This window comes from Balearica regulorum, chromosome 8 (assembly GCF_011004875.1).
Source record: "Balearica regulorum gibbericeps isolate bBalReg1 chromosome 8, bBalReg1.pri, whole genome shotgun sequence".
Lineage (NCBI taxonomy): Eukaryota > Metazoa > Chordata > Aves > Gruiformes > Gruidae > Balearica > Balearica regulorum.
In genome coordinates, this window is record NC_046191.1 from 2,281,177 (window position 1) to 2,296,624 (window position 15,448).

The window sequence follows — 15,448 nt, forward strand, 5'->3', positions numbered from 1 at the left end:
TTGCCCACCAGAACTGCTCTGATCCGCACAAAACCAAAGAATACTTACCAAATCCACGAATGACGGCGATTAGGTAAACAATTAATATTCAACATCTTCCAAAATGAAACTTCTCTTCCACTCGTCCGAAACTATTCAGTACGTTTTCCACTTATTCCAAACTTCTCTCTTTCTGAAGTTGTATCAGTGGCACGTAGATGTTGCCAGGAGTTTTTATTCTTTCTGATTACATGTCAGCTCCCATTGCAGGGTGGATGTCACTTTATATACGAATGCAAATGACTCGGCAATCAAAATGTGAGGGTGCATGTGGAACAGCCTCTATGGACTCCCATATTTCTTCATTTATATCAGAAGAAAAAAAAATAAAATAAATAATCTATTTCTGGCAAAGCCCTGACTGCGGTTTCCTGCTCTCATTTGTGTAATCCCTTCCAGTGATCCTGAGACGGGGCGGGGGGGGGAAGAAAGCCTTTTCCAAACTGGAGAAACATCCCCATTTTCCTGTTTATCCTTTCCAGGTCATATCCCTCGTTCATTCGCCACCTTCACAGATGAATCAAAGTTTTCTGATGCTGCAGAAACTCCGCTGCCAGGTCTCTCCCGCGTAACCCGCTCCGCACCGTGGATGCGAGGGATGAGGATCCCGGGGTGACAGGGGTGCAGGCAGCTACGGGGGGACATCCAGATCCCTGTCCAGGTTCGGGGTTACGGGCGGGGGGAGCACGTCTCTACAGCAAACAGCCCGGCTTACCCATCCCACCAAACCAGAGGAACCAGCAAAGCTGTCGGAGGGTTGCAGGCTCCCTGCAAGGGGTCATTCTGCACAACCAGGGGTGTGCTCTGCGTTACTCCCGTCACTCGGGGACGGGTCTGTGTTTCTGGACGGGATCCCTAGCTGCCTCTCCAGCTCTCCCTCCGCCTGGCTGGAGAGGTGCTCTGCCTGCAGGAAAATCCTCCGAGCAGGTACAAAGCTGCGAGCGAGAGCAGATTCGCGTGTCTCTGCATAAAATGGAATTTTACAAGATTTACATCTAAATCCCGCCGCTAAACATCAAACCCAGCACAGCTCCCTGGTGCATCGAGACGTCAGGGGGTGGGTGGTGGGAAGACAGCCGCCACGGAGCCGCGTGGGGAGCAGCTCCCCAAATCAGGGCTTTCCGCGGCAGCGCGGCTGGGGGTTTGGCTGCCAGCCCCCCGCCACGCACCCGCTCCGGGGCTGCCGCCGGCGCTCGGCGAGGCTGCACCTCTGCCGGAGTCGGTGCTGGGGCCGCAGAGCCGGGGAGGGGATCTGGGGACAAAGGGAGGGCTGGTTAAACACGGGAGGATTTAAGGCACTTCCAGCAGCAACGGCGCGAGGGTTTGGGAATGCTGAACGGGGATCTGCCCACGCGTCCCTGCCCAGGCAGCGCCTCCGTCCGCCCCAACGCGGGGGCGAGGAAGGGGGTTACGCCAGGTGATGTATAAAGGGGCTTTACGTTTCATCAGAGGCCTGAGCGAGGCAAAATGTTCCCGTCCCCAAAGCAGGAGGAGGGGGCAGCGTGGGAGCCCAGCAGCCTGGGGCACTGTGCAGGCGATCGCACGCCACGGCTTCGCTCCCCACACCGAGACCCGAAACCTGCCGGACCACCCTGCCCATGCACGGTAGGTCCAAACTGGAAAGGTGAACGAATAACTGCTTTATTCATTAGGGTCTCAAATCCAATTTCAAAATACACAGGCAGGGGCAGACGGGAAATGTCATTACGTACTAAGTCACAACTCTACAGTTTGCACTGACACCATCAAAGCCAAGAAAAAAAACCCAGACTGGAAGAACTATGTGCCTCTCTTCTGTAACTGTCGGATGAAACATTAAACCATATTTTATCCTATTGACATTAAGAAGCATTTTGTAAAAATGTAGGTACAACTTAAAAGTATAATAAAAAGTGTGCCTGTAAAGGTGGAGGACGGATAATCAATACGCAAACAGTTTGCACCTTGCATTTGTTTTCTTGCATCTCCACTTTTGCCAGTTAGTTTTGAAAGGAGCCGGTTTCACACGCAGCGGCAAATAATTTTGCTTTCAAATCTGTATAGACCACAGACTTACACATCTGACCCATGAAAAAAGCCCACAAACATATATGGATGGAGATAAACATACAGTTACACAGACGACACACGCACGCCTTCGACCCCAGCCTGCAGATTGTACTACTGGTACAACGGGTAGTTGTACAAGTGGCCATTTTTACACACAGCCAGCAGAGACGTCAATTCTGCTCTTACTGACTTCAAAACGGGAATTTACATTTTCAAAGGCGATGTTTATTACGCTGGAAACGCACGTTGGTCTGGACATAGTTCAAAACTCGGCTCAGAAGATATTTCAGGCATTTCTTAATGATGCGGGAATTTCGAGATGAGCGTGCCTTCCGTTTCCTCGGTGAACTCAAGCCCAGCATCACAGGCTTCTTCCGTACGCGCTTGGTCCCTACAGTCAGGCTGGCAAAACCCAGCATCACGAGCCCGCTGATACACCTCCTGTGGTTTTCATAGATGAAAAACACTGTGCGTGAGAGTTAAATTAAGGAACTCCACCCGTGGGGCAGGCTGAAATTAAATTTGCTACGAAGTAAGAGAAATTCGGCTCACATAATGAGCTTAACCCAAGCCTCCGGACCATTCCCAACGGACATGCCGACACTGTGGGCCTGGGGAGCAACAAACCACTGTCACCCCCAAAATCTCCCACCCGTCACTCCGCTGGCTTCGCATCCAATCCGCACCCAACGAGCCGAAAACTCTCAGGATTTCACGTGACTCAAGGAAATGAACTTGCAGTGTCCTCCTCTATCCCTGCGTGATTCTGCCCTATTAACTTTCCCCCAGCTCTCAGGCTGGTACAGGAAAACATCCCCAGGTTGGAAAGGGCAGCGCCCTCCGCCCCCAGGGCTGGGACAAAACACCAGCGTGTCCCTCTCCAACAGCAAGTCTGCCACGGTGGCCTTCAACGTTATTCTTGGTGAAAAAGACAAAATTAATTCACTGCTGATTTGGTAACAGACGTTTTTGTGCGCTGTTGCTTCTCTTCTATCCTACCACACCGAGATTCTGCGTTTTCTCTCCCTGCTCCCATTTGTAGGGTATCTCCCTTTTCGTTCCAAACCTTTCCCTTCATCGAGCATCCTGAACTTGATGTGGATAATTGCAGGGAACATGGCATTAATCAAACGGTGGCTGGGTGGGAAGGATAATAAGTCATTCTCCTGGTTTTTTTCTCCTGTAGCTTCTCAGACAGTTGAATAATTATCCTCCACTAAAGACCCAAATGAAAGACTAGCAATTGCAGTATCAACATGACATAAACGAATGTAACTCTCAGGGCTATGAGCAGAACCCACTTCCAGCTCACTTCTGGGTCTAAGCACCGCTGAGTGCCCAGCCTCCTAATCCTACACACTTAAAAAAATCATCAAATCGTTCATTTTGATCTTTATCCGTTGGGTGCCACATCTACATCCTTAACATGTTTATTAATTAGAGGATAAAATGGCTTCGCAAGCCCTGCTGCTGCTGAGTCCTAGTCCCATCGGTCCATCCTGGCAGCCCCAATACCGATGCTCCACCGGGGAAACATCAAATGTTTTGTGAAAAAACGCACAGGCTTCTTCAAAACCATTTGCTAGAAAACCAGCACGTAACATTTTTTTCCCCGTTTTTCAGAAAAGTTACATAAGGCAGCTATCGCGCAGCTGGCCCGTCATCCTGCTGCCTTGAAACGCTCCAGGCCCTTCGGCACTTCGTTACCTTTATTCCCTCAATCAACAGCAGGTTGCTGCGAAGGCTCAGGAATGTTCTCCGTCCTCGAAAGGCACAGTCACAGCAGCCTGAAAAAAAATCAGCTGATATTTTGGGTATCTTGAGACAAAGCAGAAGCGCAGCGCCTTTGGAAAAATGCGCGCGTTTGATGCTCTCTCTTTCCAGATTAAAGGGCGTGTGCTAACACAAGAGCTTACCGGGGTTCTCGCCCCAGATAAATAAATAAACAAACTACTGAACATGTCTGGAGTTGTTAATAGTGGAATAATCAGGGTAACACGCAAACATCCGAGCTTATAATCGAAAAGCATGAAACCCACTCAGAAACGAACGTCTGCTCCAACGCTGCTCCCCGGTATTTTATTAGCTGTTTTGCAGAGCGGTATCGACCCTTTCGCAAATGTTTATATTGCTGGGGTCGGTTTTTTCGGTTTTGTCACACGCCGCTGCCACAGGCTGCTTTGCGGAGTACAAAGCTATCTATTGATTTGGAAAGGATGCGACTGCTTGTGCACCAAACCAACCGCTCAGCCACGCAGAAGCTTTTCATTCATTCTTTCTTTCTGGCCAGGCTGATTCATAAGGATGAAATACTGATTTGCAATTCTAATTTCTGTTTTTTCTTCAAAATGGTCCTCTGCCCAAGGACTGACCCAAGAGCTGCAGGAAGGTAATACCTAGATGAGGTAATACCTCAATAACCCTTACATTAAATACTGAATAACACTGAATAATAAAATACTGAAAAATATGCTTATTTAAGATATGCAAGCATAGAACATATACCCACTCAAAATAATTAGCTCATCAAACATAATTTTCAGATAATCTATTTTTCTTGAATTTTGGAATTCTCTTCACCAAATAATAAGCTATACCTGCTGTAAGCTGACTTGAAACCCGCAGGTAATTTGGCGTGCCAGGAAATCACCGGCTCCAAAACCCGACCTGGATCTCTCGCAGACTCTTCTGCAAAATGCATTTGCCAAAGACCTCGCAGGAACACAAGTCTGAGCTAAGCCGAGTGTTGGACTGCAGAAAGCAGCAAAGCGTAATTACAGGTAACGTGTTCATCAGGGACAGGCTCACGGAAATCTCTTCCCACTGCAGATGACCGCTTAATTGTCAACTCCGGTGCTCGGGGCTGGTTGTTCCCCTGCTCCGCGGCTGGTGCAGTCACTTACACCGCTGCGACGGGGGTTTAAGAGGTGCTTGACCGTGAAGGATGGGGGCCCTCTCATCGTCTTACACTCACGTTGAACTCGCTGCGCAGAGCTCCGGATGAATACAGGCGGGAGGTGGCACAAGCACCTTCTGTTTTCCAAAAGCGGTATCGCTAAAAGTCATTTGGCAGCAGGAAACTTCAGCTTCTGGAGCGGTGCTATCAATATACCCTGAATCTCTCCTCCACAAATGCAAAACCAAAGTGCCCCCCAGGACAATTCATCCTTTCAAAACGGATACATCACCTCCATCTTTCTCACCAACACCTTCCCTCCCCTCTTCCCGTAAATAAAACTGTATTTTCAGACGGGTAACATTCAAGCCAAGTGACTTAACGTGGAGGAGGAGGGGTTTCAGAGCAAACCCTTCGCACAAAGGGGGCTAAATCCGAGAGACGGTGTTTGCCTCCAGACCAGAGACAGCCTGTTTCCCCAGGAGAAGCCCCCAGACCTCGCTGCCGCTGGCCGCCGCGCAGGGCAAAGCGTGCCCGGGCACAGAGCGACGCGCGGAGCATCGCCTCCTGCGCTGCAGAGTCTGCATCGACGTGCCGGACCCGGCCCTTACATCGTACCGCAGCCCAGAAAAGCAGCGTTTACATAAAAAAACCGTGCAAGACGCCTTTGAGCTGAGCGCCTGGTGTGGCATTAGAGCAAGGAGCGGGCTGTACGGGATGGGGCAGGGACAGGAACAAACGACAGCTCCCGTCAAAGAGCCACGCTCACAAGCGCTCGGCTGCTGTCGTGCTATCGAGGGTGTTTGGGAAAACTTCACGTGGAAGCCAGCGCTCCCAGATGCGTCCCGGAGAATGGTCCCTCGCCCTGCCTCGCCTTCCCGGCAGGTTTCAGATGATACGGGAGGCAGAAAGCAAAGAGGAGTGGCTGGGAGAAGACGTCAGAGCAGGCGAGCCACCGACGATGCACCAGGCTGCTGCGGGCAAGGGGGAGAGAGTCGGAAAGAGCCTGCACAAGGAACAGAGGAAACTAAAACGAGGAAAAAAAAACCCAAAACGAAAACAAAAAAATCAACTCACTGATACTCGATCCGCCCTGCAGCTTCCCAGCGAACGTTTCTGAAAAGCTTCCAACAGAAAATAATATAATGAATCAACAACGGCAGCTGGTTTGTGAATACCGAGCGCCACGTTCTTCATAACCATCTCCAAGGGGTCTTAGTACTGACTTAGCTTGCAATTAATTAGTGGGGGAGTTTTTGTCTATTTTATGTCAACAGCATATACGATGACATCCTTAGAATGCACATTTTTGGGGAGAGCACACCAAAATCTCAAAGCTGGGAATGTGCTGTATACAGAAGGAGTACATGCACTGAGCAGGTTTCTATCTGGATTATTTTGATCTACAATTTTATTGCATCTTTAGGGAGCTTTAATTTTATGTTCCACTTTGGCTACTTCCAACCTCTAAAGCTTTCGCAAACCAATTTGTGGAAGAGATGCTGCAGGGGATGCGAGTTCCCACCGCAGCGTGCGAGGTGACTAAACCGAACCCAAGCATCATTTCTCTGATGGAAACAGAAACTACCACAAATTTTTCAAAATGAGCTTTACGCGTAAGATGAAATTTATTTGCTCTCTATACTCCGCTTCTTTGGAGACGCAGTTGCTGTATCACCTCGGTTAGGGGAGAAACACTGATGGCTGCTTTCCGGATGAAATGAAATGAAGTAAAAAAGTGCTGTAATCCCTTGCCTATCAGAATACCATCACCTGTAAGCAGACTAGTAATTAGAGATGAGGCAGCTCAGAGTAGTTAGGCGGTAACGTATCAAGCATCGTGAGGCTTCCCAAGCTTTCCAAGCCGTGACTCTGGGTCCCCCCTCCATCAGCGGAGCCATCTGGAAAAGCAGATGCCGAACGAACGCCCGACGCCGGCGCACTCTTCCAGCTTCCCACTCCCTGCTGCAGGCCAGGAAGAAAATCCGAGCCCCACACCAGGCTGGCCGTCTCCTGGATGAGTAACAAACCCCACAAACACAGCCCCGGGCTCTGACGTGGTCCTGGCGTTTGCAGACTCGAGCATCTAAAGCTGGACTCCAATTTAGGTACCTACGTAAGGGACCGGAGTTCTAGACGTGATAAAGCACGAGGACCGGGGTGGCAGGCGTGAAGGCGCTCAGCAGCAACGAGCTTTGCTGGCTTCTACAATACCTCACCTACAGCACTGATTTATACGTGAAAAAAATAATTGCCTCTTTAACGTAGGTCACAATATTGTGACTTATAACCCTCAACACTTTCTTTTTTTTCTTTTTTGTGTGTCTTCAACCCTTTAAGCTGTAGTTTTCAAGAGCATTAGCTTTCATATCTCCTTGACTGAAGAAGGGGTATTTTTACGCGATGGCATTTTGTGTTAAAACAAGCAGATGACAATTTCGGAGCGCAGTACTTAAGGAGCTATTTCCTGACAGGAGCGGAGGAAAGCAGCAGTTTCCTCAGGCACTCAGATTGCTCCTTTCTGCTCTCCCGTGATGTTAACTCCCGTCATGCTCTCAATTTCCTTTCAGTACAAATCCATCTGCATGAAAATATTTTAAAATATGTTCTATTTCATCTGACTTCGTGACATGGAAGAAGCCCCAGAACAGCCAGGAAAATTTAATCACGTTCTCCACATGCTTCCTCAGTTGCAAGCAAATATTTTAACATCCACCACTGGCCATGGCCACGGTCATCCCAAGTGAACCCCAAGAGGAGAAGCTTCCAAATCTTTGCAAATTTACCACGAATTTGGACACGAAATGGCCACCACCAGCTCCTGAGAGGCGGCTGGTCCCAACACAGCCCGTCACCCCGTCCCCATCCCGCATCCTCACCGCAGCCAGATGGGAAGCGAGAACACGTGTACCATGTGCCTTGCAGAAACCGTCCTTCGGCGCAGGGCAGAGAGAAGGCTCTTACCTACGAGTCTAGGAACAAGGCGCTTCATCTACCTTTAACGAATATTGCAATCCCTGATTTTCACTCTAAAGAAGACCACGCGATATCCTGGACCCTGAAACGTAGGGGACCTTCAGCTTCTCAGACCCCCTTCGGAAAACTGAAAAGTCTAAGACAGTATCGCAAAACTTACCAATGCTAAGACTTTGTTTAATACATCATTTCCTTGGCATACTGAAACCTCCCTCTTGATATATTTCTGTAACAAAGAAGTAACTTATATTGACGATAGTTATTTTTTCATATTGAAATCACTCTCATTTTAACATCCAGCAGCAGAATAATATGCACGTCTCTATGCATTCCTCCAAGCCAGAAGATTTTGGCGTGCTAAAACTGTGAAAAATCCGAACAATAATAATTTTTAAATAATTTGAAAACAGTGAATGCGCCGTCATTATCCCAGAACATTTCCCAGAGTTAGCTATACAAAGTAAGTCATGCTTTGTCACTAAATGCCCGTCACGGAGCGCAGCACGCTGTGAAATACATACAGCACATGGCAATAATTTGCTCTGAACCAGGTCCAAGGCGGGTGAGCTCCAGGGCGGCTTGGACGTGCTGTGGGTACTTCCACCTCCTCTCTGCGCTCCTGGCGCTGCTGGTATCTGGTTTTAATTCTCATTCACTTGGGGGCATGACAGAAGTGGCGGTGGTTTGTTGAGTGCAGGACGTTTTCTCCTTTTTTGCTACGCTGGCTGAGCTGTAGTCTCTGTTTCTGTACAACTGCAAAGCCCGAAGCACGGGGAGCACGGGGAACCCCACGCGAATCCTTCAGCGGCCAAGCAAGGTGAAACCCAGAGAATATTAACCAACGCTTAGCAAACAGGTTAGCAAACATAAAGAAGCATACGTGGAAGTTATATCAAGGAGATAATGGCTTCATGGCCATAACATTTACTGGTTTTACACAATCCTCATTCTTTACAAATACTTGTGCTATCCTGTGGCCTTTAAACTAAGGCACGTATGAGCTAGACGGGTATTTAAACATCCAGCCGAACACTTTCCGTTGGGATCACCCTGCAAAGGGATCTCAAACGCAGTGCAGCAGCAACGCAGGTGAGCTGAAATGGGACTGAATAAAAATGATGTGCTCTTTGCAAACCTGCTCTCCTCATGTATTAGCGACACATCTTGCCACTTATGTGACTAACCACTGTATTTTGTCCTCACCAAATACACAGAACCGTTATTCTCAAGGTACATACATGAGGAATCCATCTCCCTCATCTTCCCATCTTTCCCTGGTGGGAAATCAGCTTTGAAAAACAAACAAAACGGTGGGCATGAAGAAACACGGAGGGAAAGGACTTCTTAAAGCCATTATTATTTTTTTTTATTTTCTAAGTTTATTGTCTGGGTTGAACCTAATCAGAGAACGGGTATACCCAGATAGAATTTGAGGGAGTATCTATTTTTGTTCCAGGCAGAGCACTTTCAAAGATAGCGTCATTAGGATCGGCTTCACGTGAGCTCGTGTACCCATCTGTCATTTAGACGTGCACTGAAGGGCTTTGTATCACGTAGCAGTACAGAAAATGTTTGCCCAGATAACGCCCCTTTCCTGCCATTATTACCAGTGGGGGAAAAGCACCTAATTCCCAGCGAAGGGCAGCCTCGGGCGATGCTGCTGTGTCTTACAGCACCCACAGACCTCTCCCGCTGTCGCTGGAAGCACTGCTTCTCCCAGGGGATTTAACACCCCCCCCCCCCCCCCAAGCATCTCTCAGCTGTGTGAAATTTCCCAGTTTTGCCAGCAAAGACTTCGCTGGAAACCGGAGATCTCGCTTTTCCAGAGTGCGAGCTCTGTCAGAGCCCCACAGAAAACACGCCTCTATTTTCCTGAAGTTTGGCATGATGGCAACCTTTTGAAAGAGAAATGACATTGCACATAATTTAACACGTACATATGAATTTCAAATAGATAAATCTGATTAATCTACCCTGACTGTGCAGTTCAACACTGTAGGTAGAAACAAGAGTTTCTACAGACACCAGGGCTAAAATGAGGGTTCTCAGTCCTGTTTAGCCCAGGACTTGGTAAGAAGGACAGACTTGTTCTGCACAAAGTCTCTCGGCAGAGGTGACCTCAGAAGAGCTTTTCCCACCGGCCTCAATGATTTTTTCTATGCACTGCTCTGGTCCGCCTTTCGGGATGACCTATGGTAGATGATGAAAAAATACTATTCCCAGAAGAGATTTCATGAGGAAGTTTAAGTCCTTCGAGAGACTTACTCATGCATCTCAGAATAGTCCACGTCGCAGCCCGGCATCGTGAGTGTATATATTTAACTGTTATACCTTATCACTTACGTTCCCTACCCTCTAAATACCACTATCTCAGGAACAGGGAGAAGGCACGCGCTTCCTAAATGTTTCCAACTTTGCAGGGAAAAAACCCAACCCACGCACATAAAAAACCTTAACTTTGGCATCTGGACTCTTTCCAATTTGTTTGCCCTCTACTACAATTTTAAAACAATTTTTTTATTGTTCCAATTTTCCTGACAAAACCAAATTTCAGAGAAAAGGGCAAGAAATCGAGAAACATCTCCCCTCTGCACTCCTCAGCCCAAAGCACGTCGCATCTGCAAAAGGTTTTGTAGACCTGACAGTGGCGATACATAAACCCGACAAAAATATGTCTACCCATATTAGGGTGACTTTCTTTAACATGGAAAATAAAAGCTACACGTAAAAGTAGAGCTGGAATATAAAACAGCGGGTGTATTATTTTAACCGTAAAGGATAATCCTATAGCACTGCATATTCTTTCAAGAGCACTTACGACACCTGAACAGAAGAAAACCTGCTGAGCCGGGGTGACACAAAGCCTGAGACGCCAGAATTAGGATGCTGACACTACACCGCTTTTTTCACGCACCCAAATAGCGATTTGAGAAATACAGTCCCTGCTTCAGGAAAACACAAATCCAGATGTTTTTAGAAAAAGGCTCCGCACAGGCCACCGTTACCTCCCGACACTTTTCTCTCCCGGGAGCCTGGTTATGGCATTTTCTTACAGGAAACATTTGATGCGAGGCAAGTGCAGTGCATTTGTTTCCTTGGAAACAAACTCTTTCAACCTCCATCGCGCACAATCTTAAGCAAAAGAAAACTCTGTAATTAGGCCCAAGGTCTAGCTATTTTGAGCCAGCAAGATGTTAAATTGCAACTATTTTATTAGCAATAGAACACAATGAAAACGCACTTATCTCAATTATCGGAGTTGTTAGTCTTCATATTAACCAAAACAATAAACCCATTGGATTATGCTGAGAAATACAATTGCTTGCCCATTTAAAAGAATTTGGTAGATTTGGATTTAGCTACGCCGTGCACCAGGATTAAAAGAAAATCTTTAAGTGACAAACAAACCTGAAACAATCAAGAGGTAGCATTTATTCATTTAGGAGACGTTAAAACCTTGAATAACCATCACCGCGCTGCTGCTAGCGCCTGTCGTAAACAACATTTGGCCACAAAGGCTGAAGCACTATTGAGTACCACCACCCGCGTGTACCTCGTCTGTACTTCACTCCAGTTCTAATACAAAGCGCTATCGTTAGCACCGACTTTGAGCCAAATACTGTTTGCTCCGCAATAAACTACTGTATAAAACTCAACGTAACATTGATTGATTGATCGGCTTAGCTACAAAATTTTTGTAGTCAGGAGTAAAATCCTTTCTCACAACCCAGGAAGATGCTGGACCACCGGAGATTCACTTGTACAATGGTTGCTTCAGCCGGCGGGATCAAGAAAAACGGGTATCCTGGTCTTCACGACACCCACTTTCCAAATCTTTAAATTCATAAATATACAGAAATGGCCTTAAATTGCACCAGGGGAGGTTTAGATCGGATGTTAGGAAAAATTTCTTCACCGAAAGGGCTGTCAATCATTGGAAGTGGTGGAGTCACCATCCCTGGGGTATTTAAAAGACGTGTAGATGTGGCGCTTGGGGACACGGTTTAGCGGTGGACTTGGCAGTGTTAGGTTGACGGTCGGACTCGATGATCTTAAAGGTCTTTTCCAACCCGAACGATTCTATTTTATAACTGACGAGGAGTCAGAATACAGAACGGTCCAAAGAGTTCTGGATGCTCACCAGCACGACCTTCCCCAGTGGAGGGTGTCCCTGCCCATGGCAGGGGGTTGGAACTAGATGGGCTGTGAGGTCCCTTCCAACCCAAACCAGTTTGGGATCCCATGAAAAGAATTGTGTTAACTTCTACTGCGAAATTGATATTTTTCCCTAAAGATAATTCCCTGAAGAACTGTAGAATTACTTATTCCATAAATCTGTAGTTTTATATCATTCTCTATTGTTAATTTTTAGACTTTTAGAAATTATAGGGTATTTTTGCTATATAATGAACAAATGATAATGTGTCAAAACATTCTTTTTATTTCTGTTAAATTCTACTTCTAGGCTACTTAGGGGAATGGATCATGAAAAACAAGATTTACAAAATTATAACTTCATGTTTCATACAGCAAAACCGAATCTGGGAGTGAAACTGTTTCACAGCCCTTAACTTGTATTTGCCGTTCTCTGGAGAGTCTCTCACTTGCTTCTGATAGGTTTTCCTTTTCCTTGTATAAATGTTTTAAAATGAGAAAGATTTATTCTCTGACCATCACGTCTTTTTGATTAAACATTACACTGCACTTTTTTTTCCACAATAAATAGAGTGATTTTCAATAAAAGGAAGCGTCATGACACTTGTGAGTTGAATCAGTTGAACAAACAGAGGTAAATCACAGGGAAGGGAATGTGAATGCTTTTATGGATAAAGATTATTGTGCTTAGTGTTGGAGATGTGCTTAAGTTTCTTGCTGAAACAGAGTTTTAATCTCTACATAACCAAAGCACTGCCCTGAGAAGAATCACAACTTCTGAGAAGAATCAGTACAGAGACAAATCTTGAATCACCACCGGAGAACGTAAAGCTCTATACTGAAATACTGTATTTTCATATGTGTATAGATTATACTTCAAAAGGAAATTAATGTGCTGTAACTGGACCGTATGGCCTTAAATGACTCGCACAAAACCAGAAGCTGATAATCCATTAGACTGGAGGGGGCAACCTATGGTAGGGTCCTTTGCAGGGGAAGTAGTGGGGGGGAAAGCAGAATATTCAGTAATGGGAGGCAGGGAAGGCAAGAGGAGAAAAAGCGACTTCAGGCTAAATTTCACTTCATGTTAGCGCACACAAATAGAGGTGTGTACGTAGATACTGCTGCTGAGTCAGCAAGGTAAGACTGTCGTGTTTTGGATTTGGGAGGTACGTGTACAGATGACCCCCACATATCATCACAAACAGCAGGAAATCTGATATTTCTATTAACCAGAAATTAGCTCCGTCCTATATTTAGGACAATAATTAAACAGCCTTTTGGGAGGAAACATCATTGTGGAGAAAAGAAGACAATGAACGCTCTGCTGAAGATCCTATTGTAGTCTGCTTGGAAAAGTCATGGAGTCTACTGCTTCTGGAAGTCAGAACCTGGTTCAGATGACTAAAACTACCACAACGTACAACAGGTTAACACAGAGGGCCTGGAAAGAAATCTACTCATCTTTCTGATGGGGAGCAGGGAGGACATCTGCTCTTACTTCTACAGAAGCTCATCCTATTAAAGACCAGGATTTAGAGTTACATTGACATTACAAATGTAATAGGTAGGGCCAGGCTGAGCAAGGTTTCCTACCTTGTGGACAGAAGTCACTCCCTGCAAGATAAGCATTACTTGCTTTTCTATTTAAGTTGATTTGAGAAGAATATATCCTCTCCCTTCTTCAGTCAGTTGTGCTTCGTGCCTCCCTTCAAAGGAAAGAGCTGAAGGACTCCAACAGAGACTACATGCAGCCTAACAGCTTCTGCATCTTTGGTGCTCTATTATTCATACAGCGATTGAAGAATAGTGTATCATTGCAGAACTCTTACCCATGTTTTCATGACCGACAGCAAATAGACAACCCTGAGTTGCCACTAAGCTACGCAGATTTAGCACAGTCTGCAATCATCGTCAACAGGCATCGATGAAACGTCCTTCTCCGTTCATGTTACAATCCTCTTCTACATACAGTGTGTCGGGATCTCACTGCTTGAAGCAAGAAGTGGTAGTTAACGGAAAAGTGATGACCTTTTCAAATGTCAAGGTGTGAGTGGTTGGGTGTTACCAAGCCCCACGCTTCCAACTGCAGGAAGGCTGGCCAGCTGAAATACAAATTATTGCTGCAGTATGCAATGTATTGCTACTTTTCCCCAAAGATCAGGTTAGATATTAAATTCGCTCTCTATTCTGAAAGCAACTGACACAACAGCAGAAAATTCAGAGATGGATCTAGTCCCCTAAATGAGGCAATTCACGGCTGATAAATGATACTTCTCTGTCTGCCAAGGAAACGCTTCATGAGAAGTGTAGCTCAACCCCTACTGTTCAGAGAGAAAAGATCCTCTTCCTTAGAGCTGCGTTGGACGCTAATAGCATGCCTCCGTCTCTTCAGCTCCTCCTAAACAACGGCTGTATACAGCTCTACATACTGCAAAGAGACATCCTACCTGCTGAGACAGAAAACCACCCCAGTTGTCACAGAAAATACATATACCGGGAAGCACCTGGGGTGAAAACTACCTTGGTTTGAATGATGGGAAGCTGAGCTGCTTAATGTTTTTCATTCTTCCAGTCTCTAGGGTATATCCGATTCTGCTCTGCAACAGATGACTTAACGTTGTGGATGACAAAGAAGGTAGGTCATGTTGTATGGCAGATGAGGTCATCAATATGCATAAATGTAGTGGACGGCAATATTGACCGCGGAACCATCCCTCATTGGGAGCACAAGCTACAAGACCAACCTGCGTCAAGAAGATTAGGCAACTACAGTTGCCTCTGTTCTCGCATCATATCGCATATGAATACTCGCCAATTTTTCTGTGGTGAATCGAAAGCTCCTCCAAAATCTCAAACGTGAACATCTGAAAACCTATGAGGCTTCACAACTCAAAAGAGCATTTCCAGTGGGGAGCAGTCTCAGTTGCAAGATGTATTTTTTCCTGAACTTCCATTCCAAGAATGGAAACTTGGACTGAATCTGATTTTTCTCCAAGTCCCCCATGTGAGAAGCACATCTGGAAGACATTAGCCTCCTATGTTGGTGTGTTTAGACATGGACAAAATGGTTTCTAGGCCAGTGAATGTTGGTGGGGTTTTTTTTATTTGGAGAGCAACTGAAAAGTGTTATGTCTGATATCAGATGAAAATTCTATCTAGTTAATAGAATCAGAAACAAACAAGTTGAATGTAATTTCTGCTAAAGAAAACAGTAACATATAGATTAATGTTTGTCTAATTGTACATGACAGTAATTCTACCGAGGGGGCTTCAAGTGACTTTAACAAGGCTGAGTGGGCTATTAATCTCACAGTAGCCCCTCCATGGGAT

At 46.1% G+C, this 15,448-nt stretch overlaps 1 protein-coding gene across 3 annotated transcripts in view; it reads right to left on the bottom strand.

Moving 5' to 3' along the window:
- The window catches only part of PDE4B (phosphodiesterase 4B), a 213,070-nt gene that overhangs the window by 92,482 nt on the left and 105,140 nt on the right, over positions 1–15,448 (bottom strand). The window contains exon 1 of one of the 3 annotated variants that reach the window (XM_075759162.1): positions 49–1,077. The exons of the other annotated variants lie outside the window; for them this stretch is intronic. Coding sequence (XP_075615277.1) covers positions 49–95 — 47 coding nt within the window. The 5' untranslated portion in view covers positions 96–1,077. Of the gene's footprint in view, positions 1–48; positions 1,078–15,448 lie in introns of those variants that run through there. 3 annotated transcript variants of the gene reach the window in all.